At 44.3% G+C, this 22,680-nt stretch overlaps 1 protein-coding gene across 2 annotated transcripts in view; it reads left to right on the forward strand.

Annotated features, from left to right (window-relative positions):
• Positions 1-22,680, forward strand: part of LOC142999350 (teneurin-3) — a 126,284-nt gene that overhangs the window by 64,972 nt on the left and 38,632 nt on the right. For both annotated transcript variants that reach the window (XM_076148847.1, XM_076148846.1), the window contains exons 6-12: positions 5,839-5,967; positions 8,021-8,238; positions 11,643-11,853; positions 13,098-13,199; positions 13,329-13,523; positions 14,524-14,724; positions 18,966-19,151. In XM_076148847.1, the coding sequence (XP_076004962.1) occupies positions 5,839-5,967; positions 8,021-8,238; positions 11,643-11,853; positions 13,098-13,199; positions 13,329-13,523; positions 14,524-14,724; positions 18,966-19,151 (1,242 nt within the window). The remainder of the gene's footprint in view (positions 1-5,838; positions 5,968-8,020; positions 8,239-11,642; positions 11,854-13,097; positions 13,200-13,328; positions 13,524-14,523; positions 14,725-18,965; positions 19,152-22,680) is intronic.

The raw sequence follows: 22,680 nt of genomic DNA on the forward strand, positions 1-22,680 counted from the left end.
GGAAAAATCTGAATCAAAGCAAACCCCCACCGCAGTCGCTTATGTAGACATGCAGCCTGTGTCACTGAATGCTTGTTAATTTCTGATACGGAGATGCAGCGCGATCTGTCAACAACGTATATGAAAACCAGCAGTTTTTGTACAGGAAGCCATTTATTTCTTTCAGTTTCAGCTGAAAGAGAACACAGCTCCATTATCTGTAGTATCATTATTCAGTCTTTAGAAATGCCATTCACAGTGCAACGGAACAACATGATCGACAAGCTGCCTGGAACGAGCGGAGCCGGCGTGTCTCTTCGTCTGCCTGTTTTTGTTTCTCCCCCCCCCCCCCCCCCCTCGCTGCCGTTCCCTGATTCAGTTGCCTCCGTTTGACTAAGATATCAGTCAGATATGCAAACGCTTCACCCTGCGAGAGATTCCAACAAGACCTTCCGGACTGTGTTTCCCTTTGACAAGGGCTGTGCATCATTGGCACGGCACTGATCCCAGTTCAGAGAGCGACACAGTCCGTCCGTGTCCTCGGGGGGGCTCCTGCTAAAACACAGGCAGGGAGGTTCAAATGGCCAGCGCAGATGGCTGACTGAAACATAAGATGAGGGACTGAACAAGAGAAACTGCTCCCAAATTCTTGAACTTTCCATCAACTCTTTGTAGAAGTTAAACCAGAAGTCTCTCTCCGGTTCTTTCAAATAGGAAATACTTTTATCCTGGCCAGGAAGATAAACCAGTGCTCATCCTCAGTCCCTGTGGGCATTATTTCATATGAGAGGGCGTTTGAATGTTTTCCTCTTCTTTCTTCTTTTTTACTGCATGTGTCAAAACTGACTTCTTGCTAACCTTTAGAATCTTGACCACAGCAATAAAACCGTTACAGATTCATCTCCCCTCATGCCCTCCCATGTCATCCAAGCCCTTAATCTTGCACTGTGACTTTCCCCTGAGCGGATATATAAGTATTCATCCAGCTTGCAGACAGGGGAAATGTGACACAGTTGTATAAGGAGAAATATAGCATTGTTGGGGGAGATCCTATAACCTGTGTTTTATTGGCGAGTAGGGGGAGAGAGAGGGGGAGCACTCCCCTTCAAGGAGAGGTCATAAACTTGCTATATCAATATCAATATTCACAATCCGTTTATTGACTTAACTGTTTTGTTACCTATTTTTGTTCATGATCTCATGTTATAAATTGTGCACGTTTTTTTTTTTGTTGTCTGAGCTGCATATCGTGCATAAGAATCAGTTGCTATTTATATTTGCGCCTCCCTCTCATGACAGATCTGCGCGGTTTACACAGGGAGAGAAGCGCACAACCAATTTGCTCAGCTGCTATAACCTAACAGTTCTAGCAGATTGGATTCATTTACAACAATTCCGTCCCGGCAATCAGTGGCTTGTTTAATGGTAGACCTGTCGGATGTTGGGGAATTGCAGATTTGGCCTCATTCCAGAGTCTGCGCCTGGTGTTTCCAGCTCTTTTTTCTCTGTGTCGGAGTTAAGCAGATGCAGCCCTATGCCACTTGCCTCAGGTGTCTTTTTCCACAGCTTCCTCTCCCTTTCATCTGCCGCCAATTTACCTGCCAGGTGCGACATCTCGAACAGCTACAATGTGCTCTCGTACTTTTCGACTCTTTTTTTTTTTGTCCCCACCGTCGGCTCACACAGTCCCATTAACACAGAGACAGACCGATGAATAGAGGTGCACCTGTTTTACCTTTATTTATATATTTTCGAATGTATTTTATTTTTTGAACATGCAGTAGCTCTGATTAATGCTTATATGCATCTTTGTATTTGAGAAATAACTGTTAAACTACCTTACCTAAAAAATAATTCAAACATGTTAAAATCATGCAGTCGTCATCAGCTCAACTGGAAAATGGACGATGATTGATCAACACACCACCAGCTCAAATATTTCCAGTGAAGCAGCCCTGTTTAGTGGAGGCTTTCCAATGCTGCAGACGGGCTTGATTGGAAAGATTTCAGAAATTGGGGGAGTGAATCACGGCCGAGTCCAGCTTCGATGCTGATTGTACCTAGAAAACAACAAGCTGATTTTTTTTTTCAAATTGCGCTTGTATTGAGAATGCCTAGATTTCTCAGGTTGAATGAAACGACCAACCAGACACCATGAATCACCATTTAGCTATCGCAAATACAGATACAGTAAATGGAGGACTGTGACGCCTCCATCTGAATTGTTGATTCTGGTTTGATTGGAGCTCGAGCGACCAGTGATTAGTAGATGTGTGTGTGTGGAAACCTTGAAAACCCTGAGAAATGACAGAAGAATTAAAAGAATATATGCAATACTAAGTCAATATGATTTAATATATAATACTAATGTTGCAATCGATGTCAGAGGAAGCCATGAGTGCAGAAGGAGACACTGAGCCGCTTCACTCATGCAGGACAATAAAAACATAATCTTGGCCGGTGCTGTGCTAGACATGTTGTCATTCCGTTGGAGCCATTTGAAGACACTCTCCCTGGGAGCGCCAACATCTTCGGCGTGCTCGGAGCTCTGTTGGTCATTGCGAAGAGTCCCTCGGGGGATTTTGCTGGGGAGATGTGCAGGCGAGTTCCAGCTGAAAACAATGTTTATCTCAATAATTCTGAGGCTGTTGAGCTCCAAGTTGTGTTTGGCAAACCATGACTCCAGATGGGCCACCTCTCTCTGGTAAATGGACTAATTATTCCTGGAGACGATGGCCATCAGGATGGTGTATCAGGATCTGCATATTTAAACAGGAAATACAAGCGGATTTTTATTCTCATTTATGCTCTCTGATATCTCATGTTGCTCCACTACGCATTAGTATTGATTTAGCCTTGAAAGCCTTAACCTGGTACCATCACCACCATGAATCATTGGAGAAACAAATTGCTGGGAGATCTGCCAGGAGGTCTTCTGGTGATCATGTTACATTTTCTGTTGCAGAAGTGTTCTATATACACCAGAGACCGCGCAGGTTTTCCCAGCTCACACAAACACACTTTTAACTTGCAAATTCAACCTCTTATTCATCGCGGGTGAGCGTGTTCCTCCATTGTTTCTGCAGTGATTGAGGTTTTCCAGCGTCTTCCTGAGAAAGAGGATTTCTCATAGCCCTATAAATATTAATTCAACTGACCAGGCGACAGGAATAACTTATGCAAATTCTTAAATTGAGGGCTACTCATTTTGAAGCGATTCATTGATGGCATAAGTGGAGATTCAGGCGTGCACCAGACGTACAGATGAGGAGGCATCTCTTGACGGTTTTTGCGGTGCGGATTGTGCACAAGGAGCCCGCACCACACACATTATTTTTCTGATGGAAGTAAGTGATACTCGGAAAATTGAGTGATTATAGCACAATCAGGAGCTGAGCTATTCAACATGTTTCCCAGACAGTCGTATAAAGCCACGACTCATTTATTTTTAAATTGGCTCTAACAACCACGTTGGAAATAACATGGAGCAGAGGGTGTACAGTTTAATTGAAGAACTGCAACCATTGTATATATTTGAATATATAATGCATCACCTTTTGTGTGTGGAACAGAATTTGTTTGGTTGTATAGCGTCGTACGTGCTTCACTCTCAATTTAAATCCACTGACATGTTAGTATTTAATCTAAACACAAGTATACAGTTTGAAAAGTTTGTATTTAATGAGGACTTTGACAGTTTAATTGGGCCAAGGGTAAAAATGTTTCCATCTTGGGCACAAAGTAGAGTATTTTTACAGCATGTCGGATTCTTGGCGAATGACTGCAAATTGAGTTCCGATTTCTGGTGAATGCCTGAGCAGGGTCGACAATTTTGGATGCTATGTAAATCTCACACTGATTGCCAAAAATATGTTTGTGACCATGACATAAATAACAACAGGAAAAAGACGCAGACTCTCATTTTGTCTTGCCAGGGAGGTTACCTTCTCTCTTCTGTTTGTGTGTTTCTCAGGATTTCTCCGGAACTGTAGAATTAAATGAAATGTTGGATTTCAACGGGCCCCGTAAGAATTGATTACGAGGTCTAGGAGTACCATCATTATAGTGCTTATAAAGCCATTAAATCTCAGCAATGAATTGAATTCAATCTTCACCATATCGGTACATATGGAATGTATTCATTTGTTTGATATTCCGTACAGCTTTCCTGCAATTGATCATAAAATTATGCTAGAAGTGGACAATTTAACATAAAGGCAATAAACACAATGAGCATTCGCAGATGTGAACCCGGCTAGATCTCGCAGAATTTGATGGCATCTAGCCTTATAGGTTGTGGCAATATGAAAAGTCAAGTCAAGACTTCCTTGTACAAAAACTGAGTTCGGCATCACTGTGTCTATTTCCATGCAGCTCAGCGTCCATATGCATGAAAATACATTGAGACCTTCGGTAGATGTTCTCTATGTGCTCTCTGACTACTTTCTGTCTGCAGGTATGCTGTTTATATAAGCACAGAAATTGCACGGCATCTATCTGTGCCAACCGCATCTTGTAGCGTTCCACATTGCAACGCTTCCATGCTGCAATCAAACTCTGTAAGACCGTTAAAAGTCCCGACGGACCAGACTGTAGCCATCTTTATTTTAAGCAACCAATAACAAAAAATGGCAGCCGAAAGGAAAGGGTGACACTGACTAATAAAGGGGTTTGCCAGATTGTATTTCTCATTGTGAAATCATGCAGAATTTCTTTGTGTCTGTTTATTTGTTTTATTGAGGACGCCGCTATCGCACTAAAATTAACAGTTTCCATGTTCCAACAGCTTCAGGCTTTAAACAAACACATGCACCCGTTTTTGACAAGACGCTGATAGATAAACTGGCCCGTTTTTCCATCTAGCTCATGCTCTCCTCTGCATTTGATATCCTCACACACACGCACACACACATGAGCGCGCTCTCTCTCTCTCCCCCTCTCTCACACAGGCACACACACACACTTCCACCTCTCAAGTTATTTGCTGCAGTCAATATCCATCTTCCCAGTCGAGGGACGGGTGTTGGAGAAAAGTTCCTCCCGCAGATCAAATGGTCGGAAATCAAGATGCTTCCTCAGCATGTTCCTTGGCTGGTGACTTTGAAGGAGATTGGCCCTCTCACTGTGCACACAGAAGCACCTCAATTTCCCAAAACAACAAGAACACAGTTTGATTGTATCCGATACTGTGACAATAGAGCAGGTTGGCCGAATGCGAGCCAGACACAGTTTAGTTATGTAAGAGAAGTAGGGGAGTTGCTGTGGCTTCCAGTGGCTTCCAGTGGCTCCGTACCCTGTCCCTTCCCTCCCCTGCTACGACAGTCTGTCTCTGCACACCCCCGTCACACTTTCTCCCATTTTCTTTCTCTTTCCTTCCTTCCTTTTACTCCCCCACGCACATGCAGTTGCATCTCTTTGTCGTTCTTCCTCGGTGTTACACTCGGGGACTTACAAGACTTCTTTACCATGGCTGGTCTGCGTGTCTGAAGTGAAAGCATTGTGTCGGCACACAAATTCTCCCCGCTGCTCTCTTTTAATACAGTAACTGCTTGCTTGGAACGTTAATCAACCTCATTCCCCAAGGCAACATGCTTGAGCAACAGGGTTCTTATATATTGACTAAAATGGCTTTTTTTCCGCCTGGCTATCAATGCTGTTCACACAAAAGGCACCCATGGCACAGTAGCCTCAAAAATCCCAAAATCTGAAATGAAGCGACGACGTTAAGCTGCGCCTCGTCTCTTTTTCCGCCCATAGCTCTTTTGTGCTTAAGTGCCTTGATTGTTTTTTGTGTTCTTGTTTGCTCATTTGTTGTATCCGTTTCTATGAGCCCACGCAGCCTCTTTGTGTATTTTACAGCAATGCACCTTTTCGGCCTCAATTGGCAGCTCCAAGAGTTGGACAGCCAAGCAGCCTTTGAAAACGGAGGAGTTGGAAAGACAGGGCCCACTCAGTCAAGCATAGTGACAGCTCTGTCTGCTGACAACGGTGAGAGAAATAAAGGACTCCTCTCTAGATAACCATGTTTTACTGAACAATATTCAAATAAGCCTCTGTTGCACTGATGCACGCTATTGAGTTCCACGTTTTATATACACAGTGTCTTACAGGGGTCATATTGTGCTATTTGTTATGCATTATTTGATTTTAGATCTTCCCTTTCATAGTTCAATAGAGTATAATAGAACTTGAGGTAAACACCTGTATCCTGCATCCATTAAGACAAATTCTTACATTGTGAAAGCTTAGTTTTTCCGTGCTTCTTTGTACTTTGTTCACATGTTTACATCATTGCGTAACACATAAGAATGTACCCGCCTACACACCTAATTAGACACGCCCACACAGCACGAGGCTAGTGATGAGTGTTTGACCAGCAGCGCCTGTGTCTGTGGATGTTGCCAGCTCAGGACACGATGCAACAATGTCTAAAAATTGCCTGTTTTCACTTTGCGTGCACAGCGGTGCTGCAGCAAGGGCGAGTAGAAGTGGATGTTTTTTTTACATATTAGAGCTTTGCAAATCTTTCAAAATGGACGTTTCAATTAGAACAGGATAAGAAAAGCTACACACGTCCTGTCTCAGCTCTGTGACACACGTAGATACTTTGCAGCTGTAACCAATCCGTCAGATAATAACCTCGAGGCTTAATTTAATCATTGCTTATTGTTTTTAGGATCACATAAACATTTCACCAGGTCATATCAGCTCAGCAAAAATAAAATGTGAGTTAATTACACGAAGTCGAGTCGATTTTCAAATTAAGGATTAACACTTCTGTTGTCCGACAGTACGTTTGCCCTTAAGTATGACAGAATGAATTATTCAGTTGTTGATGCACAGTCAGCCTGTAGAGTTTGTCGAGATGTTACACCTTCTGAATATTAATTTGCCCATCTCAGACGGAGTCGTAGTGCCTAATCATATTCCTGGAGCATTCTGTATTCAGATGCAGGCTGGCAGGCCATCTCGGCTCACCTTTACAGCAAAAGCCACCAAATTAATCTTTTCGCTCACCAGGGTATTTAGAATGCGCGGCCATGGCAGACATAATTGAGTTGAGTTGGGCCAGACAAAAGCCCAACTGTTTAAACTAGGCTAGATTTAAATCCTCATAAGTAGTGCTAATTAAGATAGCATGAGGCAGGTTTTGGACTGTTTAAAGGGAATCGATAGCCAGCTATTATTCTCCCCGGAGGTAAACTTGGCTTCCAGTCTACACTTTGACTTAAGCTAAAGTGACAGGCGATGGCCTCTTTACACACACAGCGTTAAAGCGTGCAAATAAGTACACACATATCCACGTGTCCTCAATTTCTCTCCATTATCTCGGTTCTGTTTGATAACTTGAACTTGAGGACAACTGTTTTACTCGCCTGAAGAGCCCTCGCAGAGTTTTATTCTGCCTTTAACAGATCTTTAGACAGTAGTGACATGAAAGCGTTTTTTTACAGATTTGTCTTTTTAACAGTGAAATCTATGTTATAACACCTTGCGGACCACAGTTTGTGTTCCAGCCCGAGTCAATTTTAAAAGCAGCATTCTTCCCATCATCGCAGCAGAATTTAAGGACATCGTCGGCTGAATTGCTTTGATTTGTTGTTATTACTCTGGCCATGTAGCGCGCCGTACATCTGACAGATTCCATTCAGATTTGATCCAATATGAAAGCCTCGTTCTATGAGTCATCTGGACTGCACAAAGGAGACACAGCCTGTTAGTGCCTCATAAAGAAAGCCAGTCATCTCTGGTCATTTTTGTTCTGGTGAGTAGTGCATCATGGGCCGTGGGGAACAATTAGTTTTAATCCTGTCTTGCTTGGCCAGTGCTCATTTGTAAAAGATATGACTGCTATGGTTAAGTCCAAGATTGAATAAATGAATACGATTACACCACAAAGCAAAAGGCACAGTGCAGCATTTAATGATACCCAGACTACAAAGACATACACAGTTAAGTACTAACTGGTATTTATGTCTGTGCTATTTTAATGCTTCAACACCTTACGTGACCTTGGTGTGGGCATGTTGCTGTCTTGCAGGAAGAACGACGACCGCCATCCTCCAAGAGAACAACTCTGTCGATACAGGGCAGGTAGAAATAGGCAAGCGGGTGGGTCAGAGCGTCCCACCGGGGATCTTCTGGCGCTCTCAACTGAGCATGGAGCAGCCGCGGTTCCTCAAGTTCAACATCTCTGTGCAGAAGAACGCTCTGATCGGAGTGTATGGCCGGAAGGGTCTTGCACCGTCTCACACACAGGTAAAAAAAAAAAAGAAGTTTCATTCATGCTGTGTTTTATCAGATCACATTTTGTCTGTTTCTAACAAGAATCAAAGGATTTCAGCCTTTCTACGGTCACAAAAAGCCTGGAAAACACATGAATATTTAAAATGTGTTTCCCAGGCCTACATGTGTTTTGTAATCTTGACAACTCGAACCTGAGAGGAGGAAAACAATACTTTTATTTTTTCAGAATCATCAGAGGAAACCAGTGGCAGCTGCTGGAGGTGTTGTCTTGCAATTCCCTATTCTCGTCACAATGCCAGGCAACAGTAGCTATAAAAGCACCTGGATATCTGCTAAACATAGAAATGTTGACTAAAACAAGTAAAAGACGCAGGATGTGCTGGGTGTTCGGATACTGTATGTGTTTTGATTTTGATTTTAGTCGTATGCATGCAGACAACAAAAAGGTTGCCATAGAAACGAAGAGTCCCTTTTTCGACCTCACAAAAACATCTAACTATAAAATACTGTCCACAGAATCGATCTACATTTAAAGGTATTCATTCACAACTCACACATTGATACACAGAATTGAGCAGAAGCTTTGATATTAGAATTTTGCTCTATGTACAATTGGAAGTGGTGGGTTGTTTGTTCCTCTCTTGGCTTCAAAGCTCTGGTTTCAGCCCCTGCGCGGCTTTTGTGTGGCTGTCTGTCCGTCTGTCTGCTTGGAAATGTTTTTTTTCCCGGTAAGCAGCTGTCATTTGCAAATTGAAGTATTTTCAAAAAACACCCTATGTGTTGTATTGAATGACATTTCTGGGGACGGGGCGGCCTGGCGGTGATGGAAGTGCTCCGACAATGGTTATTTTCCAGCACACTTGACTGCAAAAGCTCTTAGCGTCACCTTCCTGACATTCTCTCTGAGCAAAGATGGGCTTCACTCAAGTGTGTGGAGTTAGGGCCACTCATTGATGGAAGGTCCAATGCGGGTGACAACAGGTGAGCGGTGTTGCACTTTTCACATGAAAAAAACGGCGATCCTTACAAAATAAAAGCACAAAGGGTACTAATTAAGAGGACACTGCTTTTATGGACGGGGCTGTTGCCGCAGAGGGACCAGAGCTGGTCAATGATGGACGCTGTGTCTGTTGTGGCTGCCTCTATATTGTATTCTGTTCAGGTAGCAGAAGCACAAATCGATGCCATTTGCTTAACTGAGCATGAAAGACCCCAATGAGAGATATTGACTGTTTGTTGGTCTCACAGTTAAAAGACAAGAGGGACTTTTAAGTTCAGCAGCCTTACCACCTTTCTCATATATAGACTTCCTTCATGTGCTATTGAGGAACTCTCTGTGTGCGGATGCAAGTTAAAAGAAATAAACTTTGGGTGTTATTTCAGAAGAATTTTCAACTCATTAGTTTTCAGGGCCTTAAGCCCTCAAGGTCAGTCCAGCTCAAGGCTTAGGAATGAGTCTTCCTCCTCTCCGTGGGGCATCCAGCTCTCTCCACGCTTGGTCTCCTGGCTATTTTTCACAGTTATTGTTGGATTGAGATGAGTCAGGGGGGTTCTGGGCCAGCTAATCGAGATGTATGCACTTAGCTAAGCGGGTTTGAGCTCGTGGGATGAACTGTTTTATTACTTCCCCCCCCCCACCCTCAAGCCAGCAAACACAAAGAAGTCGACTTCCGCCAGGTTAATATCCCACCCCTCCCCCGCACCCCCTCCCAGCTCCACTCAAAAGGGTTTCAAACACAGTGTGTTGACTTCACCTGGCCCTTGCTTAATGCGTTCTTTCCTCTTCTGCGGAAGTCAGTTGAAAGGTTGCTCGGGTCCATGTTTGCCACATTCCTCAGTACTTAATCCTGATTTAATCTATTTTCTTTGCCGTCTTTCAGTCAGTTCTTTTGTTTGATGTGATTAGCATAGTCATTAAAAAGAAGAATCACGTTTGAGTGTCCTTGATGGCGTTTCCATGTCAATGATACTCATTGATATTGCCATTGCCTTGTTTTATTTCTTTGCAGATTCCAGTAAATGTATTTTGACATTTGTTTTGAAATTTCAAAAAGTCAGAGTTAATTGCTGGGTCAAAATTGGAGTGCATGGATCGATTCCTCCTGAAGACTTATAGCATAATAAGCAGCATTCTCTCCCTCTTGCTATTCTCTTACATTGTGAGCTGTCCTCGCCATGTGAGGACACCGTTTACAAAAATAGGAAAAATTACAAGCCTTTTTTATTCAGTAGCTAAAGAAACTCTGTCATTAAGCGGCTCAACGATTCATCAACGACCCAATCACCCTCATCAAGCTCATCTAAACAAAACAAACACTTGTACCATCAGTTGCGTGCCTGTATTTATCACACCTCTAAGTAGCCCTCAGAGTGTTTCAGCCAGGAGTCACGTCCGTGGGAACGGTAGCCAACTTACTGCTGCTGTTTCAGCTCGGGGTTCAGTCTGCATCTGCTGCACTCGTGTGCTGCCTATAGATTGCTTCAGTTTGGCGGTTTTGCAGTGTTTTCTGCTGCACTTTACAGCCTCAGTCAGAGTGATGTTCAGGTGTTGAGCAGGTGCAGTGAGGAGAGAGAGGGAGCAGATGCTCCGCTTTGCCTGTTTCACTTGGCAGGGACGAGTCGTTACACCTTGTTTACCCCGTAAATCAATGTTTGTGCTGCATTCAGAGTATATAGGATAGAAGTATATGTTAAGTGTGAGTTATGTACTATGTTATATATAATTCATATACAGTGTGCAGTATGCTATTGTTGCATCATTTGGAGTTCTGCAGGAAAATGCCCTTTGGGGGGGGGCGCGCGATTCTCTGATCTGTGTTATAATTCTGAGCAGTACAAGTAAGGTTTTGGATGAAATTCAATTTTTTTTAATCGTCGGTTTACATAACAATTTGTTCATTTACTACCTCATAAAGCCAAATGTGGGCCTACATCAAGTGGTGTTGATAGAGGACCCAATATGATGCATGGAGTCTAAAACAGCTTTTAACATATTTGATGATATAAATTTTGAAGCCAATTTATCATATTTTGAAGCCAATGTTACATCATTGAAAAAGCAAACATGTATTTTAGGGATCCATGATTGAAGTGTCGATTTCCCATGCAACACCCTCACCACATATTGAGGAAAGTTGTTTTTCTCTAAAAAGGTTAACATTTTGTTGAATATTTAACACTTGCACTGGAGCCATATCAGCTCCATCAAGTGGGCAAACAGCCCTCCAAACATCATCTATCACCTCCAAGTACTTGTCTCTGGATAAAAACAAAATCAACATTTTTGATCCTGGAATATTTCTCTTGCAGGGTAAGTTTGCAGAGGTCCTCTTACTTGTGTGTCTTTCCTGCACATTTTAATCAGGCGTATCAAACTCTGCCTTTTGCGGAATCTGCTCTTCTCCTTTATTTTGCAGTACGACTTTGTTGAACTACTGGATGGCAGCCGGCTTATCGCCAAAGAGCATCGAATGCCCAGCGAGCCCGAGACGAGGACCCGATTGGAGCACCCGGTGACCGTCCATCAAGCCGGATTCATCCAGTACCTGGACACAGGGGTGTGGCACCTGGCATTTTATAATGATGGACGCAGCGTGGAGACCGTCTCCTACAACACCATCATCCAGGGTGCGGGGACACACATCTGCTGCGGCAGGATGATGAAGTGTGATTGGAATGATGCGTAATGACATGTTTGGGGACTTTAATTTGCTTTAAACAGCTGCGCTTTCTTGTGCGAACCAGTAAGTTTGCGGCAAAAGTCTGGCTGCCACATAAACAAGCTTTTCAAACTTTGAGCCACCAAGGAGGAGAGTGGAGCCGTTCACTGGAGGGTAGTGGTTTATTGAGCTCGACACTATAAGACGAGACCATACACCGCATTGATCCCTGGCTCCTAACAACCTCCTCAGTGTTCTGAAGTCTGTGAAATTTCCTTGTGGGTTTTGGGGTAGGAAAAACACTAAAGTTGAGTTAACGTTTTTCTATTTCTATTTCCTTTGGGGAGGCCCATTGATCCACCTCAACAAATATGAAGGTATCGATGTGCGGGGTCAAAATTGCCCGGGTGCGTCGTCGGCTCGATGAACTTACAATACAAGCCAGAGTAATAACAAAAAAGTTTGCCCTCCTAACACCAATCGAAATCAGGGTCCCCTTTCCTTTGGGGGTGGCCTTTTTTTTTTTTTTTTTTTTATGAGCGATGGTCTGTTGAGTGAACACAAGATCTGTGTCTAGGATATGTCAGATTAACTTCAACTCAGAGAGGATTTGCGGCGTAAACACTCAAGAGATTGCATAGCTTGTGTGGGCATGATCAGTCATTCAAGAGCTGGGGGACGAGGGAGGAGGAGGAGAAGGGGGTGGACGAGGCAGAGGAGGAAGACAGGAGGAAGGAAAAATCTGCCAAGGGAGGAGAATTGTTTGGTGTAATTTTAAATGCCTGTGTGTGTGTGTGTGTGTGTCTGTGTGTTACACTCACAATGGCTTAGAAAGGGAATAGTCGTGCTGAAGCGTACATGTTATGGAGGCTTAGACCTTAGTGGCACATGGACAAATAGCTGTCAATTTATGCTCTGATTGTTAAGACAAGTGCAGTCAAATGATGAGGGGAAGCTTGTAAACTGGGTTGTTTTACAGTTTGCACTATTTCCGGAATGGTCCAAAAGTTGGCCAATCATAATAGAGCGAGAGAGAGCCTTTTGTCGTTCACTCAGTATGCACAGCAGGGCTACAGCAAGGGTGAACAGAATTTGGGTCCATGTGTTTTTCAGCCCACACTGAAAATAAGAACACGTGATTCTGCATAATATGTCTCCTTGCGTCAATATAATAACATAATGAGTAACTCACTGCTGCTGCTGTGTCCACAGAATCCGTGATGGAGTGCACACACAACTGCTATGGAAACGGAGAGTGTGTCGCGGGGTCATGTCACTGTTTCCCAGGATTCATCGGGCCGTACTGTTCCAGAGGTATGCATATTGACTCTTCTCCTCTCCATTCAGCTCGCTGTTCAAACAAAAGTCACATGCTGGAGCGTTCACAGCGAACCATTGACTTACTGTTTGCACTCCTCGTCTCTTCTTCTCTCTTGTCCTCAGCGGCCTGTCCCATCCTGTGCAGCGGTAATGGCCAGTACACCAGGGGGCGCTGCCAGTGTTACAGCGGATGGAAGGGCACCGAGTGTGACGTGCCCACCTCCCAGTGTATCGATCCTCAATGCGGTGGACACGGACTCTGCGTGGCGGGCACCTGTGTGTGCAACAGCGGCCACAAAGGAAGCAACTGCGAGCAAGGTAAAGGGAAAAAGCTGCTCGCGTCGGGTTTGGCTGCAGCATGTTTTCTGCGTGGAGCTCTGGGGGATTGACACAGGCAGTTGGCGAAACAATTGCTGTTTTCAACTCCACTGAGCGGATAATGTTCTGGATGTTGTTATTGATACCATGTGTATAAATTAAGTCCCTGTTAGCGTTTGTTGCTCACATGACTGTACAAAGAGGAACAGATTGCGCGCAGCAGCTCTCGCAACGCTCTGCAGTAGAAGACACCTGTGTGTTGAAAAATCAATCACTCAATATCATTTGTTTCTCCTGTGCGAGAAGGAGCTCCTTCTTTTCTCCTCGGCCTTTTCTACTTCAACGCGTTTAACTTCCATCGATCCGCACGCCGACAAAAGGCAATTATCAGCTCAGATTTACATGTGCTAGTCATTGACCTTACATGTGGAACGGCATTGAGTTCACTAAATGAATTCGTTGTGGTTTTTCTATCAGGAGAGTGTGGGACGTATCGCAGATGGCTGGGGATTACATTGAATTCTCATGCAGTTTGGGTCTCCGCTTTGATGGATTGGTTTAGGTTGATCATCAATATGGGTGCAGAGTAATCAGCTCGGGGGAAAACACAATAACATAGTCACAATTTATCCCTTATTACTACTGTGTTGATTTTGTTGGTCATAATTACCAATTATTAACTTAGATCAGCAAGTTGATCTGCAAATTGTTAATGGTAATTGATTAGATTTGTCTAAATGCTAATTGTACTCCTTCCCTAGTTCTTATAATGAAGCACAATTATCCTGTCACTGCATTGGGAGCACCCTATAATATAAAGGAGCTAGTTGAACATAGGGTGGAAAATTACTTTCGAGACCGAGGCTGCAGCTCCACTCTGCCATTACATTGCTGCGGATAATAACAAAGTTTGATTCGTAGGTTGAAAGTGGGGACATTTGACCTGACCTGACCGCCATCCTCTCTCTCTTTCTCTCTCTCTCTCTGTGTGTGTCCTCAGTGGACTGCGTGGACCCGACCTGCTCCGGTCACGGCGCCTGTCACCACGGCGAGTGCCACTGTAACCCGGGCTGGGGCGGCATCGGCTGTGAGATTCTGAAGAGCACTTGTCCCGAGCAGTGCTCCAGCCACGGCACCTTCAACACCGACTCGGGGACCTGCGTGTGCGAGACCAACTGGACCGGAACCGACTGCTCCATAGGTCAGAATATGATTCACTGCCTTTTGACTTGTTTAGATGGAATCAAAGATCAAGTTACGCAACTTTGGCTGTTTACTCAGCCATTGCTTTGACATCATTGATGCCATCGCCTGCTTTCTAGTAACTAGTAACGTCTACCAAGTTGCTTTAAATGCATTAACAGGTTGGTTGTTGTCATGAAATCAGATGTTTGGACAGCAGCAGATACACAGTATAAGCCTTTCTGTTTACTGTGTGTAGTTTGAATCAGAGCTGTAAGTCACTGTTGGGTGGTTGAGTGAAGTAAAGCAGGCATGTGGTTGAAATATAAATGAAATATGACAAAACTGTGATTTATCTCATAAGGGTGGTAGTTAATTATGTCTGACATTCATCATTCCATTGATCATTAGGTTATCATTTATCAGAAGTAGTCATGTCGCATTTTGGATTAAAACCCTTAAAAGAGCGTTGACAGTTAATTCAATATTTTTCAGCTTTCGCCCTAAAAATACAAATTAAAGAATCCAAATTGTAATTGGTGATGTCACACTGATGAATAGTCTGGCTTTGCTTCATTGATGATCAATGGGCGCTCCGTGATCGAGGCTCAAACTCTGGCTTTCTCTGTAGATTTACGGCACATAGGATGAGCTACCAGCTGAGTGTTACTATGAATTCCAGCTTCATGAGTGTCAGAGAGGAAGAGACGCCTGATCCCTGCAGCACCTGAGAGGAGAGTGTTACTCTGGGTAGATGTGCCAGTTTGGAGCGTCACATTAGAAGTCGTCTCTTTGTGTTGTGGAGTGGAGCGGAGCTTTCAAGATGCATTCAGAGCAAACATATCAGAGTGCTTTATGGGCCAGTTTGACTTATTTGGAACAAAATATAGACTTTCAAAGCCAGCGGTACTGGAAAGATAGCTTTTTTTGAATTTCCAATAGTCAATCCTTACGTTCCCTATGAATTGGCCGTTTGAGCTGAATAAAAAGAACAACAGAGGAACAATACTGTCAACTGCTGCGTTATGATTTCGACAATTCAATAATGTGGAGTTGTATGTGTGATCACACTTTTGTAATCAACACTCGTTACACTCGGGGGTTTGCCAATTCTAGACGTAGCAGATGTGAAGTACAAAACGTCAAACCAACATGTAACAGTTCTGCCGTTCAACATGTGCACCTTTTAACACGTAGCGCAAATACGCCTCGCTCTAAAATAGACACATAAACACATTTCCCAACAACGGCGGGCGCGTTCAGAGAAGAGCTGACAATAGCGTGTGAACGTCCGCTCGCAGCAGACGCTCCTCGTTTGTAACTTGGCTGCGGGTTCAGAGTTTCCCTTTGTTGCAGGTAGGTGGCATGTTAGTTGAAATGTCGGAGCCCTTCCGTCGCTGATCGGTGCCTGAGATTCAGGTGATTTATGCGCTTTGCCACAGACGGAATACACTGATTCACCGTGGGAACCTGATGCAAGATACTGAGCCAGGTTTGAATGTAGAGAAGGGAAGTTCAGCGTGTTTCTGTCGGTATAAAAGGCCGTCTGAAGTGTGTGTCAACTGAAATTAAAGTTAAGATGTAAGCATGAGGAGTCGTGATGGTATGTTTGAGATGATAGAGCGTCCTGTATGTGTGTGTGTGTGTGTGAAGAGTTCTGAAGGAGAAGCAGCTGGTTTGATTCGTAGAAAGAATGATTGTTTAGGTGAAGAGGGAATTTTGTCTTCCTTGATTCTCTTTCCATCACAACTTAAGAGAGAGTTAATTTATTATTCTGTTTAAGTTTTTGATAATTCTGAGCACAGCCCTCTCACATCCTGTCGGCGTCCCCGCACCACAAGCTCATTGATAGCAGAACTCAATACCGAAGGACGTGGCTGGCCTTGTCGCCGTCCAAAACTGGGGGAGTTTACCCACCTGGGTGGGCGGAGGATTCCGTCTTAATTAATGCCGAGCTTCTTCCTCAATTAAATAAACTTTAATTAACACAAGCATTGCGCGGATCGACCGCACACCAACGCTATCCGGCGCGAGTCAGGGGCATGTTAAAAGCAGATAAACACTTTTTCACTAATGAAAAATTGATTGCATAGATTCTATGGGAAGGAGGTATCCCTTTGGAATTGAATGACTTCCCTCCAGAGGCACGCTTAATATTCTACAGTGTCGACTCCACTTAATCACAACCAACCAAGGTCTCTCAATCGACGAAAAACATTCAGATTCACAGATGAGAACAGAGGGTTAGAACGGGACGAGTGCAGGTACAAGAGTGCGGCTTATGCGGTAGTAAAGGAAAAAAAGATATGCGCGATCAAAACGGCGCCGTGTATTATGCTTGACTTATTCCTTTTTCGGGCTGCGGGATGAAGTCTCCTTTGCTAATTTGCTCTCCCTTTAGGCTACGCCAAGTTTTAAAAGTCAGAAACTTTTGCTTTGTGGGGCTGTATAGATTTCCTGGAGCATCTAGCCACTTAAAAAGTGAGGTTCTACTCGAGCTGCTTTCCTCCAGCACACTGATGGGTGTTGTCACAGTGGAAAACTTTATGTCTGTGCAGTTCAAAAGCCTTCATAGGAACTCTTGGTTCCAGTAAATGAACATTTCTTATTCTGACACAAGGGTTTTCTTTAATATTGGCTTTAGAGGAAAGTGTTTTTCCCCCCCTCCTCATGCTACATATATGCCAGCTGTTTCTGATGCTCCAAGTCTGTCAGGGTTCAGACATGAGACGCATGTTTCACTTCTCCATCCGTCACTCTGCCAAAATGCCACAAAACGGAGCTTTCAGAACATGTGAAACCTCAAAGTGCTGTCTTTTTTAGATGCATCCAAAGTAACGGGAACGCTTTTGTGCTCTGACTTAATTCCGCCATGACAGGTCCCGTTTCTTTTCCACTCATCAGAAAAGAAAGTGCCCTCTGAGATTACCGGAGCCTTTGATAAAAAAACCGAGTTTAATTGACTGCAGAAATGAAAAAAAGCCTCGTTTTAACCTGCGTTGCTTGCGTCTGTGTCTGTTTTCTTCTTTGTAATTATTCAGAGAAATACATTTGACTGTGTGATACGCTTTGGTGTGATATCAGATGGGGGGGGGGGGGGGGTTGTTGTGGCTGATTGGGGTCATTTTGTTGATAAGCAAGCGAAGACGTTATAAAGTTTCTGGTAGTACATCTCAGCTGCGTCTGGCATCATCCATGCGCCATCACATAACAAAGGGCGGCGTCTCTCTTTGTGAAGTGCCGTGAAACATCTTTTTTTATGTGCATTCTCTCGCGTACGTTCATCTCATCTGAATGGCTTTCAGAGCAACATGACCTGATGTATCGTATTGTCTCCCCGGCGTATTGAGGAGATCTCGGTTTACAAATGAAATGTCAGGCAATGAAACTTGGAGGGAACTTCATTACGGACTGAACCCATTAAAGTAATGCCACTGCGTCTCATCTATTAATGCCACCGGTCTTTGGCAAATACTGATTTTTAGTCAAAGTGGAAGAAGATTGAAAGTTGATTGGGTTTTCCCGTTGCCTTCCGAAGATTCAAGACCGGCTGACATTTTGCCAAGTGTGTAGCCGGCGTAAATACAGAGTCCGTCGAGAGCCGTGAAAGAAGAGGAAGCAGTAAAGTCTTTACATAATGGCGTCGCTGTAAGAGTCTCTCTCTTTATGTGAAGTATTATCAGACGTTTTGTAACCGAGCCACACTAAGAATAGAACTGAAGACCTGTGTCGTCCCTTCAAGGGCTCCTATACACACACAGAGGGCCGCGTCATTTAGAGCCTCTTGCCATTGTCCTGTGAAAACCACACACTTGAAAAAAAAGAGAAAGTCAAACCTTATTTTCGGTTTATTCTCTACGGGCCTGAAGGCAGCATATTATATTTCATCTTAAAGAGGACATATTGTACGCTTTGTTATTCATTTTCATTTAGGGGTCTATGATAAAACGTTGTAATGCTTTAGTGTGGAAAAAAGATCCGCTTTTGCGCGCCCTTGCTGTAGCACCACCGTGCACAGTGAGTGAAATTGAGGAAAGACTTCAGGGCAGTTCAGGACATTTACAATATTCTAAATGAAGGACTAAATTATACTATAAAAACAAAGACAAATACGGTCGAATATGTAACATGTCAACTTTGAGTGAAACCTTTAAGATATGTGAAAAGAAAACTGTTTCAAAGTGAGATTCTTCAGCAGAGTCCATACTGCATCTGCTCTGCGATTGCTGTCAGTGTGTGATGGCTTTTCCTTTGCAACAGAGGTGTGTGTGGTGGACTGTGGCCCCCACGGGTCGTGCATCAGCGGCGTGTGTCACTGCGAGGAGGGCTGGGCCGGGCCGGAGTGCGAGCAGAGGGACTGTCACCCACGCTGCATTGACCACGGCGTCTGCCGAGAGGGCAAGTGCGACTGCCACCAAGGTTGGACCGGCGAACACTGCACCATCGGTGAGCCGCAACGCTGCACACACACACACAGACACACACATGACAGCAGTACTTGAAGTCATTACTTTCATGGCATTTTAGGACTTAAAAGGGCAAATAAAATGATGCTTTTTACAAACGGAGGCAGATCTTCAGGTCTTCCGGGCAGAGATCCTGTGGAAATGCCGATATTGATCTTTTTTTGCATTAATTCCAAGAAATCCCGTAATGAAACAGTTTGTTCCTTATACCGCCACATCTGAGGGTGGAGTATCTGCAGGAAATGCTCTTCTCCTTGAGTTTTCCAGCCACGGTCAGTGTTAATTTTTAACAACCCCTGTGTGCGCGTGTGTTCGCTGCAAGCAAACTGCTGCTGCGGCTGCTTCTGGGAACATGAAATGCCTCACGACTTGAGCAGCAGTGGGGTTTTTTTTCTGGGAAAAGATCTATCCAGCAACAGGAAACGTGGCAAATATGAAGGAGAAAAGGTGTCAAAGGCCACCGGGTGGGATTTAAATCAATAATGTTGTGGTGATGAATGGAAGGGAGCCACTGTATCTATGCCTTTGTAGTGTTGCCTTTGCAGATCTTAACCCTTCTTCCTCTTCTTCCATGTTGCCACACCCTCCATCAGCTTTGTGTTTCCTCTATCATCCATTTTAGATATTCCACCTTTTGACTGCTGGAGTGATGCCCCTGTATTAGCGAGTCAAGGGCAGGTATTTAGGGAGCAGAAAAGCCGGGGCGAGGCCTCTTTGGAATATCATTTTTCCGAAATGGCAGCGCTTCATCTGGCATTAATGAGCATAATGAGTTCTGAGATGTCACTTCCTATTGACCTTTAACTCAACCTTCCTTCACGCCTTCGCTCCTGTCAAAGGTGCCGTAGTTAAACCCTGACACACTGCGTCAAGCGGCTCTCCCCCGGGCGTCATCTCCGACCACTCGACAATGACACGCTCCCCCCCCCGACACAAAGATCTGCCTCTCCAAACTGTGAGAGCGCAATTATGTATTTACAAGTTCTCCGTCAGTGGAACCGGCCCGATCCAAAGCGTAAATCCAAATTGGGACTCGATGGAGGTGGGGGTGGGGTTGGGGTGTTGGGGGGTCACATTCCTGATCTTATTAGCCTTCCTCTCCCTCCTTAATGCCAAGTATGCCCCCATCCATTTTCTCATTCTTCCCGACTGTTTCAGACTCCTGTCAGGGCCTTGGATTCAGTCTGGATGAATAGGCAGCATTTTACCTTTTCTTCGAGAACTCGGGGCTTATTTTGTCTTTTCAAAACCTGAATATCTGCCATTCGCACAAAGCGTCTTTTAATCACATTACATGGCCAGAGCCTGAATGGAGGACTTCCACAGCTATTCTATTGTCGCGAGCGCCGACGTAGATCCTGTTATTTTTTAAGGCTTAGCTATTGTCAATGACTTTTCTCAGCACTGCATTTTTACCATTAAGGTGTTTTCGATTCGTCTTAGCATTCTGGGTTCATTGCCGGCCATTGTGCTGGAATCGCCGAAGCGGAGATGATGGCAGAATTGTGTGTGTGTGTGTGTGTGTGTGTTGTGGAGAGAGGGGGGTAAAGTTTAGCTGCACTGCTTTATGATGCATTCATATTGGGATGAAAGTGAGTCTGCATAGCTCCCAAACAAGCTGACAGAGAAATGTTGGAGGAAGGCGATGCTGCGTCGTGCAGCCTCGTCTAAACCGCTCCCATGTATAAAGAAGAAGAAGAAGAAGCGGCGCGTTCCTCTTTGTGTTTCAGCCCGTTAACATTCAGCTTCGGAAAAAGGCAAAGCAGAGGGGAGAAAATTAACAACGCACGTTTCTTTGTCGAGCTTAAAGTCGGCAGATTGATTTACATGCAGAAAAAATGATCCCACACACTCGCACAGACGGTTGTGACGGTGATCATGCAGGTAATCTGTAATTCTGATTAATCAGTCGCCGCTTTAATTAACTCCTTCGTTTGTTTGTCACCTAGCAGATTGTTTTCTCTTTCACACCCACCTTCTCTTTGTCTCTCTCCTCTCTCAGAGCAATTCTCTGTTTTCTCTGCTGTCACTCCTCCCTAACCCCCAACTTACGCCAGTTCTCTTTTGTATTTTATGTCTGTCTGCCTGCCTGCCTCTCTGTTTCTCTCTCCAACTCCCTCTCGGCTTGCTTGCGTTAGCCCTGGATTCCAGAGTCTCAGGTAAAATCACTTTGTTTTCACCTCGCCTTCAGAATGTTGCGCCTTACACGAGATGTTTTCTGATCCGACTGAAACACCTTTTTTTAAGTTTGCCTGTGACTTAAAAACACACACACACACGGAAAAAGGAAAAAAATTGATTTCTGTTAACACGGGTGAGCTTTCAGTGTTATCAGTTACATTCTGTAAAGAGATTGACATTGGAGCACAAGCCGCGCTGGCGAAAAAACTATAATCTCCGGCAAAAACTTTCCTATAGTGTTTGAAAGCAAGTTTGCAGCTTAATGCCAGGAGGCGTTTCCACTCTTTGTACTCCCTGTAAGTTACAATAAGTAAATGTGTTTGTCAGTCTTAGCTCTCTGCCACCACAGAGATAAGTAATTATTTTCTTTTCCAAATGTTTCCCTCTCCTCGGTTGTGTAATAGGAGCAGTCAAGATAGGATATAAAGGTAAATTGAACCACTACCCCCCCAAGGGAGATTGTCACAAACAATCCTTCCCTGCCCTCTGTCTTCTCCTAGCACGGCGTTATACACACCTGTTCTTTGTCCGAGTCGATCATAATGTTTCCGCTGTGATCCCGCTCTCCACCTCCCCCCACCACCACCCCCCCACCGATATGTCCCCTCATTCTCCTGTCCGTCTCAACCAGTCTCACACAGACTCCACGGTCGTCCTGTTCCCCCCCCGCCTCCTCTTCCCCGTGTCTTTAATTTCCCTCCTGTCTGCCAGATTCAATGACAAAACTGGTGTGGTTAGTCATGTTTCTCGACTCCTTGTCTCACCCCCTCACTAGAAAGGAATGCGATCTGGCAGCAAATGATCTGTTTGTAAATGTAGAAACTCTAGACCACCCCTGTCCACCCACCCCCCCCACACACTCCTTCCCTTTATATGCATATTGTACGTATAGCTCCTTATTCCCTTATGATGTTGCTGTGACTTCACATGAGCGTTTTGTCACACTTGCAGTGCAATACGGGCAAAATTCCTGCTTTAATTATTCGCAGGCAAGAAGAAGTTATTAATCTGCGAGACGGCTATTGATTTTGAAATTGCATTGAGCTTCTTAAATAGGATGAATGCAGAAAAACAAGCCCCCCCCCCTCCAAAGAAAAGGAAACATACAGTTGGGAGCAGTGAGATTTGGCCCAACAGCATTATCAGCGCTTCACTCTTCAGTCTGGCTCATGTGAAACGACAGTAATTCCTCACACCCCCCATCCCCCCAGTCCTGTCAGAGGTGTATTGTACTGTATGTTCACCCAATACTGTCTGATCATGTTTGTCCCTCCTTTGCTTCCCCTCCTCCTCCCCCCCTGTCCACTTTGAATCTACTCCCCCTCCTC

Source organism: Genypterus blacodes, unplaced genomic scaffold (genome assembly GCF_046128005.1).
Source record: "Genypterus blacodes isolate CSIRO-AG114 ecotype Tasmania unplaced genomic scaffold, CSIRO-AGI_Gbla_v1 ptg000044l_1, whole genome shotgun sequence".
In the NCBI taxonomy this organism is placed as follows: domain Eukaryota; kingdom Metazoa; phylum Chordata; class Actinopteri; order Ophidiiformes; family Ophidiidae; genus Genypterus; species Genypterus blacodes.